General features: G+C 42.5%; 1 protein-coding gene and 1 long non-coding RNA gene across 6 annotated transcripts in view; one reads left to right on the forward strand and one right to left on the reverse strand.

The window, feature by feature from the left end:
- SLC28A2 (solute carrier family 28 member 2) overlaps nt 1-17,712 on the reverse strand; it is a 29,952-nt gene extending 12,240 nt beyond the window's left edge. For 2 of the 5 annotated variants that reach the window (XM_033190235.1, XM_033190238.1), the window contains exons 1-5: nt 14,341-14,391; nt 13,325-13,421; nt 13,103-13,191; nt 1,471-1,562; nt 335-518 (exon numbers count right to left, since the gene is read on the reverse strand). In XM_033190235.1, coding sequence (XP_033046126.1) covers nt 335-518; nt 1,471-1,562; nt 13,103-13,191; nt 13,325-13,405 — 446 coding nt within the window. In that variant the 5' untranslated portion in view covers nt 13,406-13,421; nt 14,341-14,391. Of the gene's footprint in view, nt 1-334; nt 519-1,470; nt 1,563-13,102; nt 13,192-13,324; nt 13,469-14,340; nt 14,392-17,537 lie in introns of those variants that run through there. The other 3 variants (XM_033190237.1, XM_033190236.1, XM_033190239.1) reach the window with 3 other exon arrangements.
- LOC117070725 lies at nt 10,633-15,285 on the forward strand. The gene is made up of 4 exons (XR_004432027.1): nt 10,633-10,679; nt 11,276-11,313; nt 12,695-12,762; nt 14,546-15,285. It is a non-coding gene; the product is annotated as an uncharacterized LOC117070725 (long non-coding RNA).
- Nucleotides 17,713-21,481: the final 3,769 nt, after the last annotated feature.

The following is a 21,481-nucleotide window of genomic DNA, read 5'->3' on the forward strand; positions in this document are numbered from 1 at the left end:
CCAAATCAATTTGATCGCTTAATGCAGCTGCAAGGCTCTGTGTTCTGATTATTTCACTGAGGAGGAGTATGAGTTTTCTCATTTCTGACACAGGCCCTGATGACAATCAGACTAAAACTCTTCTCTGAAACTAAACTCCTCCTGCCCCCTAGCAAGGTTGAGACCCAAGGCTACAAGAATCTGGACTGAGATCCTGTGCTCAGATTTTTCTCTGCACTTTGGTTCTGAAAAGCATGTGTGTGGGTCTGAGAGACTGCTCAGCAACTATCAAAAGAGAAAAAAGGAGGTGGACTGGGATGAGCTGTAAGGCCAGGTATTAAGATTCTTATCTTACCATTTCATCCAAAGCCTCAGGCGGGAGTTTTCGAAGGGCTTCAGACATCTTGTTAATTTTTTGCCCAGGAGCTTTTTCAGAAATGAGTAAACCAGGACAAAGATCACCAAGCAGGTGATGACAAACAAGGCCAGTGCCCTCTGGAAATTCAAGATGCAAGCTGCCAGGAAATAGGCAGCATAGGCTAAAAAGAGAAGACGCAGAGTAATGATCAGCAAGGCAGTGCTTCCAATGGGCAAATGGAACTCCAGTCATGAATGCCTGGGACTTAAAGCAAGAAAAACCCTCCAGAGACCTTGCCACCCAGCTCTACTGTCAGACGGAGCTGCACTTCTTGAGGCCAGGATAGATGTCTAACTGTCCTCTTCTTCAGGATTCCCAAGGACGGGAATGCAAAGACTGACTTAGTGCAAAGACTGCATATTTTCACCGATCCCTAATGAAATCTCATTCTCTTCTATTTTATCTAATATCCTCTCTCTGTCCCTTGGAGTAGACTTGATCAGTGTTCACCATTAGACTCTTCAAAAGTCAGTCATCTCCCCTTGAAACTTTATTACCCCAGTCACTTTAACCTTGCCTCTGGAACAAACCATGTAAACAAGGCTACCACTAGGAAGTGCAGCCATGTGGACCTCATCCCATGGCTCTCTTACTCATCCCAAAATATAATTTTTGCTCTCACCATCGCAGCTGCCTCTTATTTTGACATCAAAGCCCCATACATGTTTTAAACAGAGCTTTGCTGTCTTTTAAGAATATTTTACATCATTGATCTTACTAGTAAACCAGCAAATAAGTAAGGTATAATACAGGCTTTTGTCATAAAGGCTGTAAGAATTATGCACTCCACCAAATCAAGCCACTAAATGTGGGATAAGCCCACATTCTCTGAAATATTTTAAATGTATCAAATAGTACATTTTTGAAAAACAGTTTATTCTCAGATTTTACTTGTTCCTATAAGTGCAATTCAATACATTATGGTTCACCTACAAGTAGTTAAGATCGATACATCAAAGAGCTTTTTAGATCAGTTTTTAATAAAAATGCCTTCCACCTGGTAATCACCTTGACACAAGGCAAATTTCTAAAATAACTGTGTTTCTCACTTTCATGAATTCTCAGTATCTCACCCAAACACAACAGGCCCAACAGGATCTTCTTGAACAAGCTGGCGTGTGTTTTGCAGAAACTTCTTGCTTTGCTGAAAGGCCACTGTCTCCTCCTAATAAGAACCCAAAAGTTAAGGTACAAGAATTACTCCATCCCATTTCTACTAATTCAACTCTCAGAATTCAGATTACCTAACACAAGGCAGAATTAGCTCTTAGTCAATGAAGAATATTCTTCAGCCAGGAGAAAGTTAGGTAGTGTTCCGCAATGCCAAAAAGGGCAAATCAAACCTTGCTGGTGGGCAGCAGGTCAGAATACCCTACTCAGCCTGAACTAGCAATATCCTTGGTAGTCTCCTACCATAGAAGTGGGCACTGCTTATGTCAGGAGTCTATGACTTTCCCATTCTGAAAGGACAGGGCATTGCTAAGCTTCCATATTCATAAGAGGGCCTATTCTTCTTAGAGGCAATTTGGCCATCCCTCCCTAAAAACCAAACAAACTTATGGCCTTGAACATTCAGCCAGATGTGCATTGACAGACAAGAAGGAAAATGCCACCAACCTCAAGAATCGCTCTGGATGGGCAGGCCTGAGAGAAGAGGCCCAGCAAGTAGGGATATTCAAGTTTGATTTAACAAACATGTATATGGTGCTTTCTCTATGCTGAGCTCTTTCTGAGAACTTGGCAAATACTAACTCATTGACTCCTCCTAAGACCCCTGGAGCTGTTACTATTAGCATTCCCATTTTACAGATGTGGAAACTGAAAAACAGAGAAGTTAAATAACTTTCCCAAAGTCACAGAGGCTGTAAGGAACAGACACAGAATATACACTCTGGCTTCAGCATCTAAGCTCTTAACCATCATTCTATGCCACGTCTTCCCTAGATCCCAGGCTTGCCTGTCTTTGCCACTCCTAAGTATGCTCAGCATGCTGCAGCCATCTGAGCCAAAAGTTCTAATTTCCAAAATCTTGGAAGCTCCAAAGAAGGTGATCCGAGTAAGAAGGTCCCAGTCTGGCAGTCATGCTGAGGCAGGGCAGCTTAGCCAGGGTTAGGACCAGCCATTAACTCTTAATGCCCTGGGCCTTTGGCCCAGGGAGTTCCATGGCTGCCCCTCCCGTCTAACACACTCCCAGTTTCTAGTCTTCCTTTTCATTCCTGCCCCCATCACCTCCTGCCCCTGCCGCAGGGAGCCCAACCCTGTGTTAGCTGAGCAGAGTGTGTACTATGAGATACAGGTAAGCTGAGAAAGGAGAAAACAATGCTTATCACCATCTGACTGGATCAACTCAAGATGATTCTTTAGGATCTCAAGAACTCTGCTTTGCTTTGCTTTTCTTCTCTTTAAGAGACAAGGTCTCACTCTGTTGCCCAGGCTGGAGAGAAGTGGCATGGTGTGATCATGGCTCACGGCAACCTTGAACTCCCAGGCTCAAGTGATCCTCCTGCCTCAGCCTCCTGAGTAGCTGGGACTACAGGTGTGCACCACCACACCCAGCTAATTTTCTTTTTTTAAATTTTTGTAAAGATGAGGTCTTGCTATGTTCCCCAGGCTGGTCTCAAATTCCTGGCTCAAGTGGTCCTCCCTCATTTTTCCATGCTTAATAGAGAAAGTAGTGAGTAAAACGGGCAGCATACCTGAGGAGCATCATTATCTTTGGAACATCATTTGCAAAGTATATCAAGGAATGAATTTAATTTCAATCCTGGCCTTCCCATGTGTGCCAGATATCTTTGGTGTGCTCCTCCAGCGCCACTCTCCACCCCAGTCTGTGCCCTGGGAATTGAACTCATGTAAACTACATCAATGTACTCCCATGTCCTCTGGCTTATCAAGTTGGGTTCTGCTACTGGGACCTCCACAGAAGATCAGAGTGTATGAAAAGACTGAGGTCAGTGTGTTGAGGAGGCCTTTTTAATCTGACTTTCCTGCCAGGTGCTCTTACATCTTATTCTTTCAGGCCTAGGAATAGACACTGCTCACTACTTCAAGACTTTTGGTTCTCGCACTATCCTTTCTTATGGTGTCACCACACCTCATACATATCTTTGTAATGGTCTCTTTGTAAATAAAGTCTCCTATAATTATCTTAAGTATGCCATCTCTTTCCTGTTGGGACCTAAACTGATGTACTAGATAAAGCTTGTTTAAAATTATATGCAGTCGAATGCCAGTTGAGCAAGCCTCCTGCAAAATAAGAGGCAGGCATGGACTAGTCCAAGAGTAGATATAAATCGTCGGCCGGGCGCGGTGGCTCAAGCCTGTAATCCCAGCACTTTGGGAGGCCGAGACGGGCGGATCACGAGGTCAGGAGATCGAGACCATCCTGGCTAACACGGTGAAACCCCGTCTCTACTAAAAAAAAATACAAAAAAATTAGCCGGGCGAGGTGGTGGGCGCCTGTAGTCCCAGCTACTCGGGAGGCTGAGGCAGGAGAATGGCGTGAACCCGGGAGGCGGAGCTTGCAGTGAGCTGAGATCCGGCCACAGCACTCCAGCCTGGGCGGCAGAGCGAGACTCCGTCTCAAAAAAAAAAAAAAAAAAAAAAAAGAACACTCATTTCTGCAAAACCCATTAACAACCTATTCCTAGAATATCAGATTGGAACTGAGCCTTGGGTTTAAAAAATAAAAATAAAAAATAAGTTGGGTGTGGTGGCTCATGCCTGTAATCCCAGCACTTTGGGAGGTCAAGGCAGGAGTGGGGGGATCACTTGAGGTCAGGAGTTCAAGACCAGCCTGGCCAACATGGCAAAAACTTGTCTCTACTAAAAATACAAGAATTAGCCAGGCATGGTGGTGGGCACCTGTAATCCAGCTACTAAGGAGGGTGAGGCAGGATAATCGTTTGAACCCAGGAGGTGGAGATTGTCTCTACTAAAAATATAGAAAAATGAACTGGGTGTGGTGGCATGAACTTGCAATCCCAGCTACTCGGGAGGCTGAGGCAGAAGAATTGCTTGAGCCCGGGAGACAGAGGTTGCAGTGAGACAAGATTGCACCACTGCACTCCAGCCTGCCGACAGAGTGAGACTGTCTCAAAAGAACAACAACAAAAAAAGAATAATGAAGGTCAGGCTCACACCTGTAATCCCAGCACTCTGGGAGGCCAAGGTGGGAAGATCACTTGAGGTCAGGAGTTTGAGATCAGCCTGGCTAACACTGTAAAACGCTGTCTCTACTAAAATACAAAAATTAGCTGAGTGTGGTGGTGCATGCCTGTAGTCCCAGCTACTCGGAAGATTGAGGCAAGAGAATCGCTTGAACCTGGGAGGCGAAGGTTACAGTTAGTCGAGATGGCACCACTGCACTCCGGCCTGGGTGAAAGAGCAAGACTCTGCCTCAAAAAATAAAAATAAAATAATAATGAAAAGAAAGCAGATAATCAGTCTGCATTGAAGGATCAGATTAAAGATGTCCTGAGGAACCAAGAACGGGAGTAAAAGAGGATACAGACAGGGGTCTGGGTGTTTTTCCTGAGAATGGCTAGCCTATAATCAATCATTCAATCTCGCCCGTTCTTCTCCAAAAGTCTCTGGGATTTGACTTCTCTGATCTATCCCTATTCACCCTGCCTTAGCCTAGGCCCTCTTCATCTCTTGCTTGAACAATGGTAAGAGCCTTTTAACTAGCTTCTGCCACCACTCTCCCTGCTGCAATCCCCTCATCCATTGCTGTCAGAATTGATTTCTAAGAAACAATATGGTTCCTTTTCCTCTCCTGCTTAAAAATCCCTTTGGCCGCTGGGTGCAGTGGCTCATGCCTATAGTTCCAGCACTTTGGGAGGCCGAGGCGGGCAGATAACCTGAGGTCAGGAGTTCAAGACCAGCTTGGTCAACATGGCGAAACCCCCATCTCTACTAAAAATACAAAAATTAGCCGGGCTTGGTGGCATGGGCCTGTAATCCCAGCTACCCAGGAGGCTGAGGCAGGAGAATCGCTGGAACCTGGGAGGCGGAGGCTACAGTAAGCTGAGATCGCACCACTGCACTCCAGCCTGGGTGACAGAGCAAAATAAAAATTAAAAAAAAGAAAAAAAAATCCCTTTGTCTCTTGAGTATAAAACCAGACCTGTTAGGACTTTACAGCATGTCCCCAACTTCCTGTCTCACAGTCTTACTGCTTGCCTCTTTCCCATTATACAAGCCAGTGTTCTGCCAGTCCGAATAGCCTACCCTTCACGGGACACGTAAGAACCATTCACACCCCACGCCTGGTATGCACTATTACCTTTCTCCATCTGACAAACTCCTATTCATCCTCCAAGATCCAACTAAATGTCAACTCCTAAGTAAAGCCTTCCTTGATTCCTTCCAGTCAGAATCAGTTGCTCACTTTCTTGTGGTCTTGTGGCATTTTACATCTTTGTTCTAGCACTTACCATATAGCATGATATTGTCATTTTTCTGTTTACCTGCCTTTCTTAGGTTGTGAGCATATCAGGGAAAGGTGCATTTCTGTTTTTATCTTTGTATTATTGGTGCCTAACTTAGTACCTAGCACATACTATTATTGCCTTAGGTTGCTAACAAGTGCCCGGCCCATAATAGATGTTCAATAAGTGCTTGCTGGCCAGGCACGGTGGCTCATACCTGTAATCCCAGCACTTTGGGAGGCCGAGGCAGGTGGATCACGAGGTCAGGAGATCAAGACCATCCTGGATAACCCCCATCTCTATTAAAAATACAAAAAATTCGCTGGGTGTGGTGGCAGGCACCTGTAATCCCAGCTACTCGGGAGGCCGAGGCAGGAGAATGGCATGAGCCCGGGAAGCGGAGCTTGCAGTGAGTCGAGGTCACGCCACTGCACTCCAGCCTGGGTGACAGAGCGAGACTCCGTCTCAAAAAAAAAAAAAAAAAAAAGTTTGCTGAATAAAGGAATAGGTAGATAGGTAGATAAATTCACAAAAATGATTTGCCTATATGCTTGTGACAGATAGCTAGAAAGTATGAAAGAATGTCATTTACAGTGGTAGCAACGTCATTCAGGGTATTAATTTTTTACTTCTTTTTAAAATTGACAAAAATTGGCTCAGTGCTGTGGCTCACACCTGTAATCCTAGCACTCTGGGAGGCCAAGGTGGGAGGATCACTTGAGCCCAGTAGTTTGAGACCAGCATGGGCAATATTGTGAGACCCCATCTCTAAAAAAAAAAAAGAAAATAAAATAAAATTGACAAAAATTGTATATGTTTATGGTATACAACATGATGCCTTAAAATATGTATACATTGTGGAATGGCTACATCAAGCTAATTAACACATGCATTACCTTACATACCAATTTTTTGAATGGCAAGTACTTAAAATGGACTCTTGTTTGTATTTCATCATTTATAAAATGTACTCTTACTTTTATACACTAAGAAAGAAAAACGCTGCCAATAAAGACTTGAACAGGCACTTCACAAAAGAGAATATTCAGTGGCCAGAAAAAGCTGAAAAGGTGCACAGGTTCCATAGCCATTAGGGAAATACAAAGCAAAGCTACAATGTGATAATACTACACACATACAATGGAGATAATGAAAAAAGACACGCTCTCATAACACTGCCAGCGGAGTGAAATTTGGTACAAATATGTTTAGCATCTGTTAAAGCTACATAAACCTATACATACCCTATAGCATGGCAATTCCACTCCAAGGTATATACCCAATAGAAAGGTGTATTTATCTTTACTAAAAGACATGCACAAAAATATTCATAGCTGTACCATAATAGCAAAAACATAGAAACTACTAAAATTCTGACCCACAGTAAAATGAGCAGATAAACTGTGATAGATTCTTACAATGAAATACTGTACAGCAATTAAATATGTACAAAGTACAATATATGCAATAATATGGAAGAATCTCTAAAACACAATGTGAAGCAAAAGAAGCCAAACACGAGAGTATATATATGGTATATTTTCTTTTAAAATATATATTAGACTTCCCATATAAAATCCAAACACAGGCAAAATTAATCAATGATGCTAAAAGTCAGGATAATGATTACCCTTAGGGAGGCTGACTGAAAGGTAACATAAAATGGTTCTTGGGTACTGATAATGTTTTGGTTCTTCATCTGGGTGATGGTCATATAGGTGTATTCACTTTGTGAACATTCATTAAGGCTTATGTTTATTTTTCTGTATGCTTGCTATGCCTTATTAAAAATTACACTAAAAAGGCAAAAAAACTGTACCAGTTAAACTATGGCATGCAATCAGTCTCAAAAAAATTTATAAAAATAATAAAATAAAATTTGGCCGGGCGCGGTGGCTCACGCCTGTAATCCCAGCACTTTGGGAGGCCGAGGCGGGCGGATCACAAGGTCAGGAGATCGAGACCACGGTGAAACCCTGTCTCTACTAAAAATACAAAAAATTAGCCGGGCGCAGTTGCGGGCGCCTGTAGTCCCAGCTACTTGGGAGGCTGAGGCAGTTCGAATGGCGGGAACCTGGGAGGCGGAGCTTGCAGTAAGCCGAGATCGCGCCACTGCACTCCAGCCTGGGGGACAGAGCAAGACTCCGTCTCAACAACAACAACAACAATAATAATAATAATAATAATAATAAAATAAAAATTGACAAAAAATATATAACATATATATTTTTGAGATGGAGTCTCACTGTTGCCCAGGCTGAAGTGCAATGACATGATTTCGGCTCGCTGCAACCTCCACCTCCCAGGTTCAAGAAACTCTCCTGCCTCAGCCTCCTGAGTAGCTGGGACAACAGGCGCCCACCACCATGCCCGCTTAATATTTATATTTTTAGTAGAGACTGGATTTCACCATGTTGGCCAGGCTGGTCTCAAACTCCTGACTTCAAGTGATCCGCCTGCCTTGGTCTCCCAAAATGCTGGGATTACAGGCATGAGCCACTGTGCCCAGTCCCAAGGAATATTTTTTAAAGGTAAAACTAAGGCAAATACGTGACCCATCAAGTTTTAATGTACATTGTAAACAATGACACAGTTCTGAGTGTTAAGTACTCAGAACTGTGTCAATGGAACAAAAGATTTAAAAATAGATCCAAATTATCACATTAACTTAATAAAGTCAAAGCAACATCAGAATAGAGAAAGAACTCACAATTTAATAACTATTGCTGGAAAAGTGGGTATCAGTGTGGAAAAGCATCAGCTTAGAGCTACATGTCAGATTACTCCCTACAAAGAATCCCAGATCATCAGAGTCAATCAGACAAAAGAATAAGAAGAAAAAGAAATAAATACTTAAAAATCAATACAGAGGCCGGGTGCGGTGGCTCAAGCCTGTAATCCCAGCACTTTGGGAGGCCGAGACGGGTGGATCACGAGGTCAGGAGATCGAGACCATCCTGGCTAACACGGTGAAACCCCGTCTATCCTAAAAAAGTACAAAAAAACTAGCTGGGCGTGGTGGCGGGTGCCTGTAGTCCCAGCTACTCGGGAGGCTGAGGTGGGAGAATGGCGTGAACCTGGGAGGCGGAGCTTGCAGTGAGCTGAGATCCAGCCACTGCACTCCAGCCTGGGCAGCAGAGCCAGACTCTGTCTCAAAAAAAAAAAAAAAAATCAATACAGAAACAAAACAGAATTGACAAATGTATACATGAAAAAATTACAAATAAAGTCTATTATCTAGATTATACACATAGCTTACTAACATGTATTTATTGAATTTTGAATGTTATGGAATTTTAAGTATAAACTATGGGTAAAGCATTGTTCCCAGTGTTACAGGAGACATTTATCTCGCCCTTAATGTGTTTACAGGCCAGTATAGGGGATATAATGTACATGTACGTCTATAACAAAATGTCAAAAGCTTAAAGTGTTATAAGAGAGGTTCAGATAGAATGTTATGGAAGTTTGGAGGAAGAAGGGACCTCTTAGGACTGGGGCCAGTGAGACTGAGGTGAGGAGAGGCAGCATCAGGGAAAGTTTCATGGACATGATTGCTCTTGAGTTGAGCCTTAAAAGATGTGTTGTATTTGAGCTCAAAGACATAAAAGGAAGACAGTATGCTCAAAAGCAACGATGAAATGACATGCATGACATGGAGGTAGGAAATTGAGGATTACATATAAGGAACGGTTGATAGTTGACTTTCACTAGAACATAGGGTGGCATTAGAAAGGGAATTGCAAGAGTTAATGTTGGAAAGTCAAGTTGGATACAGATCCTGGTTGGGGGGCAGTGGTTGTGGGGAGAATTGAATACCAGGCTGTGGAGTTTGGTTTTGTTCAGGAGCAACTGGGGAGCCACAGAGATTTGTGAATAAGGGAGTTCAGGCATACTTTAGGCAGTTTTGGTAGAAGCTATATAGGACAGGTTGGCAGGAGGTGGGGAGAACTGGAAACAAGAAATCTATGTGGGTTCTATTTGAGTTGGTCAGGAAAAAGGAAATGAGGTTCAAAATCCAGAACTTACTTTAGTTGATAAAGAAGAGTAGGCCAACCACGGTGGTTCATGGTTCACACCTGTTACCCCAGCACTTTGGGAGGCCAAGGTGGGCAGATCACCTGAGGTCAGGAGTTCAAGACCAGCCTGGCCAACATGGTGAAACACCGTCTCTACTAAAAATACAAAAAAAAGTTAGCTGGGTGTGGTAGAATGTACCTGTAATCCCAGCTATGCGGGAGGCTGAGACAGGAGAATCGCTTGAACCCAGGAGGTGGAGGTTGCAGTGATCACACCACTGCACTCCAGCCTAGGTGGCAGAGTGAGACTCTATCTCCAAAAAAAAAAAAAAAAAAAAAGGAAAAGAAAAGAAAATCACACATAGAAATACAGAAAGTAAGGCAAACAGAGGAAAATGTGTAGGTTTACAAAAACTTAAAGAAATGCAAGTGAAGGTCGGGCACATGGCTCACACCTGTAGTCTCAGCACTTGGGGAGGCTGAGACAGGCAGATTGTTTGGGCCCAGGAATTCAAGACCAGCCTGGGTAACAAAGTAAGACGTCATTTCTCAAAAAATAAGAATAAATGCAAGTTAGGAACCTTAAGGCATGATTTTATGTCTATGTAATTTTAGTTAACATTGTTTATATCAGAAAATATAAAGTTGATGAGAATTGAAGGGAACTGGACATGTTATGTATCAGAGCAGTTTAAGGTGCCAACAAAAGTCTGGCAAAAAAAAAAACAACAACAAAAAAACAAGATCTTTTCAGCTAAGTGCTAATATTATTCCTGTTTTACAGGCTGAACACTGAGGCTTAGAGAGGGTAAATAACTTGCCCAAAGTCTGGTAAGTGGTAGAGTCAGTGGTGCAGGGGAAGCTGGCCTGTGCTGGCTTGAGAGAGGTGATTGTCACATTTTCAGGAATTGTGCAAGCCATTACTAAAAATTAAAACTATATAAACATGTAATTAAATTACATTAAAGACAAAGGTAATAAATACTAAAAACTAATAATTTTCTAATTATTTTACTACATTTTTCTGTTATGTGAGCTCATGAAGTTATTCATGACTGCTGTATGTGTATGGTGGAAATTTTGTATAATGATGTGCTCTGATACATCTCTTCCCAACTCCGTATTCAATGATATCCCTTTGGTTACTTGAAATCAGCTATGTTGAGAGTTTTTACCTTACAGGCAAATGCTGTAAATGAAGTCTTAATTTATTATTTCATCTAGACTAAAGATTAGCAAGCTGTGGTCTGTGGGCCAAGTTCATCTCACCTTCTTTTTAAAAATTAAGTTTTATCAAAACACAGCCATGCTCATTTGTTTAGTATCACCTGTGGCTGCTTTCCTACGAAAATGGTAGAGTTTAGTAATTGCAACGGAGACCACATCAACCACAAAACCCATAATATTTACTACCTTGTCTTTTACAGGAAAAGTTTGCCAACCCCTGGTCTTACTCCTCATTAAGGTGAGCAAAAATATTAACCAAAAATCTACACTCGGAGAGGCAGTTCTTTTTTCTTTTTTTTTTCGAGACAGGGTCTCACTCTGTCCCCTAGGCTGGAGTACAGTGGCACAGTCATGGCTCACTACAGCCTTAACCTCCTGGGCTCAAGTGATCCTCCCATCTCAGCCTCCTGGAGTAGCGGGGACTACAGGCACGCACCACCACACCCTGCTAATTTTTAAAAATTTTTGTAGAGGCAGGTCTCACTATGTTGCTCAGGCTGGTCTTGAATTCCTGGGCTCAAGTGTTCCTCTCACCTCAGCCTCCCAAAGCGCTGGGATTACAGGCATGAGCTACTAGGCCGGTGGAAAGTCAATTCTTAAACCTTTACCAGCATACCACTGTTCAAATACAGACCCAAGCAGCATGACTCACATGATTAACGACCACACTGCTAAGCAAAATATGAAATATCATTTAAGCATGAAAAACTTACAAAGAGTTTACTGTCAATTCAGTATATATAAAACATGATAACACAAAAATTTTTAGAAAGAAGCAAATCGTGAAGAAAACAAAAATTGTAAGAAGTCACTGAGGTAGCTTTCAAAAATAAAGAGAAAAAACAACAAAATAACCTTTTGTTTGGAAGCTGTTCTGAATCATCTCCATGTATAGTCGTGTGTTACTTAACAACAGGGATACATTCTGATAAATGCACTATTAGGCAATTTCATAATTATGCGAACATCTTAGAGTGTACTTATGCAAACCTAGATGGTATAGCTTATGACACATCCAGGCTATATGGTGGATCCTATTACTCTTAGGCTGCAAATCTGTTCAGCAGGTTTCTGTACTTAATACTGCAGGCAATTGTAGCACAATGGTAAGTATGTATCTAAACATAGAAAAGGTACAGTAAAAATACAGTATTCTAATTTTATGGGACCACCATTGTGTAATGATATACACCATTGATATACACCATTGTACACCATTGTATAATGCGGTCCATCATTGACTGAAACATCGTTATGCGGCTCATGACCATATTCCCTTTAGAAGCTATCCAACATCCTCTTCTCAGCTTTTAGTGTACGATTGCTGCACTCTTTTATAAATACCCACTCTTTTCCAGACCATGGAACATTGCTTCCTTCCATATTATCTATTTTACTCAAACAATTTTCTTTGACATTACTTCTGGGACCAGATCCATGAATAAATTCAAAGATTTTTCTCACTCCTCCTTCCTAGACCCCTGTTCACATAGCACTGTGAACACCCCTGTTCACACACCTTCTTTATTCTTGAGACTCCTCTTTGGACTTCTAAGACACTGTCCTTTTTTACTTTCTTTATTATCCTTATAATAGGTCCTTCTGTGTTTTCTCCCCAGGTTTCCCTTCCCCTCCACCGTTCCCAAATCTGAGTATTCCAGAAGAGTTACCTTTTTTTAATGATACAGTAAATTAATTTCTAAAGGGATTAAAATGAGTATCTACATGTTGTTGTGAAAATAAATGTATAACATAAAGCAATCTGCAAAATTGTAAGTATACACTCAAAATCTGTTAGCCATTATTATTACCATTGTTGTTATTTTTGTTTTCAGTCCAACCAACACTGACACTGCTGAACTCCTATTGTTTTTGGCACAGGATTAAGTAACAATTAATTACATAAGGTACATATATATATGTACACATGCTAAGGTGCAGCGGTTGTGATAAGACCACAAGCTGCTCGAAGGGGTAGCCCTCCCTAGGCCGTTTCCTAACTGAACAAGTTTCCAAAACACCAGTACCTCTGGTGAGTGGAAGGGGCCAGTCCATCCCCCAGGCTGTGTCCTTGTGTGTCAGTCCTGTTGCTTCCCTCAGGCTCTACTTCTTTTTCCTACAAGCACAGAAGTGTTGGAATCAGTCACGGAGCACCCAGGGATGATGGGGATTGAGAGAAGTCAAACACCCTACAGGAGGCCATGCAGCCGTCCACAGCTCTGCAGAGAGAAACTAAACTGGTGAATTACCATGAGTTCCAGCCCCAGGTTCTCTGTGCCAGTTTCCACTGTGGACAGGGCAATGGACTGTCTTCCACTTGCTTTCTCCATCTCTTGTTCTCCTCAACTGAAAAACAAATTCGGGGCCAAGCCTGAAAGACTGGTCACTCTGTCCTGTGGGGATGGGGAGAATTTTTAGGACCAGTTACCCATGGAAAATGCAAAACTAAAAGTCTTTGAAGGCTTAGTTGATTTCTTTAAGAACTGAGAATTGAGCAGATTGGATGTGTAATTTTTATATAATACATGATGAAAAATAAAATCCTATTTCCCCTTGTGAATAGCTAAGGAAGGGGTAATAAGATAGGAGAAGAGAAATGAAAGGCAGTGGAATTGAAATGAATCAGTGGGCGGCCCAGGGCCCCAGGATCTGGGCTATAAAGGTTCCTACTTGGGACCTCAAAGGAAGAGTTATAGGGCAACTACTCCTTTCAGCCCGGGGGAGGCCCCACTAAGCTTGCTGAGTAAGAAGGAAATGGGGAGCAAGGCAGCTGGGAAGACCCAGACCCTAAAGTACTGCTGAACAGACAAAGATGAACAAGTCTTCAAATTCCTGACTATAATGCAGCATAAGAATTATGTTTTATGCCCCAGAGAGAACTCATCAGTGAAATTAATGAAACTTACATTTAAAATAATTAGTATGAATGTTAATGATCCCAAGTAAAGTTTTTAAACAAAATAAGCAAACATTTGGGCCTTAGAATAAGCAAATTTAATACATGGACATTCACAATTAGAATATAAGTTCATTCTGAGATATTTCTTTACTTTGCAGAAAATTCCCTTCCCCATGGATTTGCTTTTAAAAACGTGATCTCTTCAAGCACATGAAGTATAATTTCATTAAACACACATAACCAACTTATAGTGTGTAAATTAGGGCCTTCCTGATGAGGCACAGAACTACCTGCATTTAGTTTAAATATGATCTCTTTAAAAATTTGGAAATTAGGCACCTGCCCTCCCCCAACACCTTTACTTACCCCAGCTTGTGTAATTGATTCCCTCTGGCTCCACAGTGAAGGACTGAAAGAAAAGCTAAGCTGCGAGGAAAGAGGGGCAGCTGGGTGGGGCATGGGGACTTCCCTGCCATTGGTTAGTTTTATGTCTTGGGCCCTCCTTCGCTGAGCCTGCCCTCACTGTGGAGGAGGACTGCACCTCTCAAGTTAAATATTGTATCTTTCTAAGACTGTTTTGCAGGCCTAAGACTTCTGCAGAGGTGGCGCCCGCCTGTAATCCCAGCACTTTGGGAGGCCGAGACGGGCGGATCGCTTGAGCCCAGGAGTTTGAGACCAGCCAGGGCAACATGGCGAAACCCCATCTCTACAACAAATACAAAAATTAGCTGGGCATGGTGGCACACACCTGTGGTCCCAGTTACTCGGGAGGTGGAGGTGGAAGGATCCCTTGAGCCTCTGGAGATGGAGTTTGCAGTGAGCTGTGATTGCGCCACTGCACTCCAGCCTGGGCGACAGAGTGAGACACTGTCTGAAAACAAAACAAAACAAAACAAAAGAATTCTGCAAGAACTTATAACAGGCGCATCCCTGGGAGCATTATCCACCATGGGACTAGGCACTGGGTAGCCTGTAAAATAAAGTAAGAGCCGTCTCTGGACCCAGAAAATTTACCATCATTTTGTACTGGAAAGACATGCCCTAGAAAACAATAGAAAGCACGACTGTACATGATTCGATGCCAAATGAATGCTAGGAATTCTTTTATTAATCCATTCAACAAATATTTATTGAGTAACCACTATTAGCCAGCCACTGTTTTCCATGCTGAGGATACAAAAATGAGTGAGACAAGGTCTCTGCCATCAAAAAATGAACAGACCAGTGAGGAAAGACAGATGTGTCAAGAAAGGCTTTGCAGGCCAAGCGTGGTGGCTCACACCTATAATCCCAGCACACTGGGAGGCCAAGGCGGGCGGATCATTTGAGGTCAGGAGTTTGAGACCAGCCTGGCCAACATGGCGAAACTCCAGTTCTACTGAAAATACAAAAATGATCTGGGCACGGTGGTGCAGGCTTGTAATCTTAGCTACTCAGGAGGCTGAGGCAGGAGAATCATTTGAACCCAGGAGGCAGAGGTTGCAGTGAGCCATGCTCATGCCACTGCACTCCAGCCTGGGTGAGCGAGACTCCATCTCCATCTAAAAAAAAGGGGGGGGCGGGGTAGAGGGTAGAGGGAGAGAAAGAGAGAAAGGCTTTGCAGAGCTGGTAACACTTATTCTGGCCTGGAAAGAAAGGAAGAAAGAAAGAAAGCTTTCTATGACTCCCTCTAGCTAAAACTTAGGACCCCCTCCCTGTACTCTGATTGTACCATGTTGTTGCTGAACCCTATAGAGCACATACCATCTCCTGCTAGACCGTGATCTCCTCAAGCACAAGCTCTCTGTCTTTTTTTTTTTCCTTAGACAAGGTCTTGCTCTGTCACCCAGACTAGAGTGCAACGGCACTATCATGGCTTATTGCAGCCTCTAACTTCTAGGCTCAGGTGATCCTCCCATCTCAGCTCTGGAGTAGCTGGGACCACAGGCATGTACCACCACACCTGGCTAAGTCTTTTTTAAATTTCTGTGGGGATGGGCGTCTCAATATGTTGCCCAGTCTGGTCTCAAACTGCTGGGCTCAAGTCATCCTCCTGCTTCCCAAGTACTGGGATTACTGATGTGAGCCACTGCTCCTGGCCAGGTTCTCTATCTTGTTCTTCACTGTATCCTCAGGCTCAAAGCCCACCACAATATTATTAGGCAATCAATAAATATTTGTCAAATATTTGAAAACAACATCACCACCACAGATTCTGCTTAGATTATTTGGTATGTAGATGCGGATTCCAGTCACCAAAATAAGGACACATTTCTATTTCCCCTGTTCTGCGTGTGTATGTGTGTGCACATGTACACACAGTCCCTCACAGAGTAGATGTGTGTTGTATTCTGGGTCTAGAGCAACTCACTTTACCTTTCTGGGCCTCTTCAGTCTTTCCCATCCTGCCTAATCCTATTGAGGAAAGAGAGAGACCCTCTCATATTGTTTTCTATTGTTTTATATTCAGTACCTGTTTTAAGAAAAAACAATGAAATAAAACCAAAGACAGGCAGCCCGGCGCCAGGCCCGGAACCAGGCCTGGGTCTGCCTGGCCTAAACCCAGTAGTTAAAAATCAACTCATGACTTAGAAACCAACGTTCCTGACATTGTACAGAAGAACATTGTGAAACTCCCTGCCCTGTTCTGTTTCTCTCTGACTACCAGTGCATGCAGCCCCTATCATGTACCCTCTGCTTGCTCAAATCAATCACGACCCTTTCATGTGAAATCTTTAGTGTTGTGAGCCCTTAAAAGGGACAGAAATTGTGCACTCGGGGAGCTCGGATTTTAAGGCAGTAGCTTGCCGATGCTCCCAGCTGAATAAAGCCCTTCCTTCTACAACTCGGTGTCTGAGAGGTTTGTCTGCGGCTCGTCCCGCTACACTATCTCATAAGATTATCATGAAAATTAAGTAATTTAATACAGAAGAAGGAACTTGGAAAAATATTACATGACTTTGCAATTGTGGAGCACTGTTGTAAGATCTTATATTAATTCAGGAAAACAAGGCACCAATGTTGAAAGTAAACCTGCTTACAGATATTTTCAAGCTATTGTTCTATATGTCAATATGACTGTGAATTGTCTCTTGCTCATTCTGTCTTGTACATATATCTTATATCTTTTTGTGTATTTTTACATACATATATACATGTAAATCTTATATATAAATATACATATAAGATAGAATATATACAAAAATATATAAGATTACAAAAGGATATATATCTTATATCTTTTTTTCATTGTTGCCTCATCTGTGTACATATGTATGTATTTATTTTAGAGACAGGATCTCGCTTTGTCATCCAGGCTGGAGTTCAGTGGTGAGATCACAGCTTACTGCAGCCTGAAACTCCTGGGCTCAAGTGGTCCTCCTACCTCAGCCTCCTGAGTAGCTGGGACTATAGATGTGTGCCACCATGTCCAGCTAATTTTTATTTTTTTATTTGGTAGACCTAGGATTCTCACTATGTTGCCCAAGCTGGTTTTGAACCCCTGGCCTCAAGTAATCTTCCCACCTTGGCCTCCCAAAGTGTTGGGATACAGGCTCCAGCCGCCATGCCCCAACAGTTTTTACCTGAAATAATTGCCACTTCCAGGGCTAAGTCCAAGCATAATGATAGGCATAGATCCTAGTATTCTGTTCAGGTGAAACGATGCCAGTGATCACATCTCTGTCTTCTCTCACCCTCTCTCTTCCCTTTTTCTTTCCTTGTAGAAGATGCAAAAACCCATGTCTTCATCTTCTAAGTGCAGGCCATGGCACTCCTCTCACTTTCCCAAGGGATCCAGATTTCTTTTAAACGCAAATATTGACATAACCCAACTGCCAAGAGGAAGAGATTTAACCTAGCAGGTACCTCCCCTCGATTAACTGACTTGGGCCCCACTGTTGGTTTTTTGCCTTATCACGTATAGTTTTATGGATAAACTTTTTTAATTTTTTTTTTTTTAGCAGAGATGGGGTCTCACTATGTTTGTTGCCCAGGCTAAAATTCTTTCTACATGAAAGCATAATTTTTTTTACTTGGATAGGTATTAACCATTAAAACCATCACATTCATAGGAGTGTGTTGCCTAAAATTTGTGTTATAAATACAATTGAAATGTTTTAAAATCTTTATAAGTAATAAAATTTGCTACTGACTTGGGTCAGAGGCAATGGAAGTTAAAAAAAAAAAAAAGAAAGACCATGGCAAAATAGTTTCCCCTCATGGTGCAGGCCTGGGAAAGGTGACCAGCTATCACTGCAGGAAAGACACAAAGCTCTACCTGGATTGTTCTCATCTATCTCCCCTGCAAAACTGCCTTGGATCACTGGGAGAGGGGAAAAAACTTGCCACCCTCAGGCCACAGGTGAAGATTCATTGCTGAGAGAAGTGAACAGAAAAAAAAAATTTTCTACCTCTGAAAGGCAGAAAACCGCCCTGGACAAAGGCCATTAGAGATTTCCTATTGCTGACAGAGGGAAGATTGCTGATGATAATGCCCCACCTTCAAGACCCAGGGACACAAGATAATGCCCCACCTTCAAGACCCAGGGACACAATACCTGTGTAAGATTGAGGATGAGCCTGTAAAACAGAGAGCACTCTCCTCCACACCAGGGTAGCAAGAGTTGACTAGAAAGTAACAGGCATTTACTTCTGTAAAACGGGTGGAGGAATGTGTGGAGAGGGCCTTCTCTAAGGCATAGGTGCAAAGAAAAGATTTAAAGCTGAAGCTCAAGCAGTTATTGAGAAAAATCTTCATACAAGCCACCAACTCAATTCAGCAAATCCAGCTCAACTCCTCACTAGATTGACTCAACCCCAAACACTAAGGATTTAGCTAAAGAAAGCACACGCCTAGCTGATCATGGTAGCTCAAACCTGTAATCTTAGTGCTTTGGGAAACTGAGGCAGGAGTATCACTCGAGGGCAGGAGTTTGAGACCAACCTGGGAAACAATAGTGAGACCCTGTTTCTACAAAAAAAAAAAAAAAAAAAATGGTTAACATTCACCAGGCATGGTGCCACATGCCTGTAGTACTCACTACTTAGGAGGTTGAAGCGGGAAGATCCTTTGAGCCCAGGAAGTCCAGGCTGCAGTGAGCCAGGATTGCACTACTGAACTCCAGACTGGGTGATAGAGCAAGACCCTGTCTCAAAACAAAACAAAACAAAACAAAAACACTGATATGATTTGGATCTGTGTCCCCACCCAAATCTCATGTTGAAATGTAATCCCCAGGCCAGGCTCAGTGGCTCACACCTGTAATCCCAACACTTTGGGAGGCTGAGGCGGGAGGATCACTTGAGGTCGGAGTCTGAGACCAGTCTGGCCAACATAGCAAAACCCTGTCTCTACTAAAACTACAAAAATTAGCTGGGCATGGTGACTGAGGCAGGAGAATTGCTTGAACCCAGGAGATGGAGGTTGCAGTGAGCCAAGATCAAGCCACTGAACCCCAGCCTGGGTGACAGAGTGAAACTCTTTCTCAAAAAAATATATATAATCCTCAAAGCTAGAGGTGGGGCCTGGGAGGGCGGTGATTGGCTCATGAGGACAGAGTTCTCATGAATGGTTTAGCACCATCTTCCCTTGGTACTGTATGTGAGTGAATTCTCATGAGATCTGGTGTGCGGCACCTCCCCCTCTCTCTCTTTCTCCTGCTCTGGCCATGTAGGATGAGCCTGCTTCCCCTTTGCCTTCTGCCATGATTATAAGTTTCCTGAGGCCTCCTTAGAAGCTGAACAGATGGCTAACATGATGCTTCCTGTACAAGCTTCGGAACCATGAGCCAATTAAACCTCTTTTCTTTATAAATTACCCACTCTCAGGTATTTATCCACAGCAACACAAGAACAGACTAACACAAAAGCATATGTCCATTTTCAGGCATAAAAATCATTCATCCCAGTCTCTATTGTTCTACACAAGATGTCTGGCCTACAACCAAAATACTTATGACAGAAAAAGAAAAACAAACAAACAAACAAAAAACCACACTATCAAGAGATAATGCAACGACCAACCAGAAACAGATATAATCCATACATTATGACTGTTACATGGGAAGATTTATTTATTTTTAACTGAAAAAGTAGGTGTTTTTTATTTTTATAAACTGTTAAAGCAACTTTATTTATTTATTTTTATTTATTTATTTTGAGATGGCATCTTGCTCTGTCATCCAGGCTGGAATGCAGTGGCACAGTCTTAGCTCACTGCAACCTCTGCTTCCCAGGTTCAAGTGATTCTTCTGCCTCAGCCTCCTGAGTAGCTGGGATTATAGGCACCCACCACCACACCCAGCTAATTTTTGTATTTTTAGTAGAGATGGGGTTTCACCATGTTGGCCAGGCTGGTCTTGAACTCCTGACCTCAAGGCTGGTCTCGAATTCCTGAACACCCACCTTGGCCTCCCAAAGTGCTGGGACTGCAGGTGTGAGCCACCTTGCCCTGCCTGTTAAAGCAACTTTAAAACTAAGAAGATAGTTTTCCTTATCATTTTTAAGTTTAAAGACTCACAAATGCAGTTAATTATACAAAATTAACTACATGATTCTACTAAAAGTATACACTAAAGCTATCATCATAGCTTCCAAATACAGTTGACCCTTGAACAGCACAGTTTTGAATTGTATGGGTCTGCTTACATGCAGATTGTCTTCTGCCTCTGCTGCTCCTCAGATAGCAAGACCAACCCCTCCCCTTCCTTCTCCTCCGCAGCCTATTCAATGTGAAGACAGTGAGGATGAAGACCTTTAAAATAATCCACTTATTATATGGAGAATTTAAAATAATTAATATTAACATGTTAAAGGCTCTAGTGGAAAAGGAGGAAAATGTGCATAAAGAGATGAGGACTGACAGAGTGCCATGGCTCATGCCTGTAATCCCAATACTTTAGGAGGCCAAGGCAGGCAGATCACTAGAGGTCAGGAGTTTGAGATCAGCCTGGCCAACATGATGAAAGCTTGCCTCTACTAAAAATACACAAAAATTAGCCAGGCATAGTGGCATGTACCTATAGCCAGAGCTACTCAAGAGGCTGAGGCAGGAGAATCACTTGAACCTGGGAGGTGGAGGTTGCAGTGAACCGGGATTGCACCACTGCACTCCAGCCTGGGCAACAAAGTGAGACTCTATCTCAAAAAAAAAAAAAAGGCTGTCAGGAGAGAAGAAAACTATAATAAAGGACCAAATGAACGTGCTAAAAATAAAAAACATGGTAACAGATATGAAGAATGGCTCTGACAGTTCATTGGTAGACTCAGTTTAACTAAGAGAATCAGTGAACTTAAAAACAACTCAAATCCCAGTGTCATGGTGTACATCTATATTCTCAGCTACTTGGGAGGCTGAGGTGAGACGATTGCTTGAACCTAGGAGTTCTATCTTCCCCTTCTATCTCTTCTTTCTGGGACTCAAATTAAATGTACACCAGGCCACTTAATGATATTCCATGAATCTCTAATACAGTGTTCTCTCTTTTTTTTTTCAGTCTTTTTTTTCTCTGTATCTTTCATTTCGATA

Source organism: Trachypithecus francoisi, unplaced genomic scaffold (genome assembly GCF_009764315.1).
Source record: "Trachypithecus francoisi isolate TF-2019V2 unplaced genomic scaffold, Tfra_2.0 Lachesis_group3, whole genome shotgun sequence".
In the NCBI taxonomy this organism is placed as follows: Eukaryota; Metazoa; Chordata; class Mammalia; order Primates; family Cercopithecidae; genus Trachypithecus; species Trachypithecus francoisi.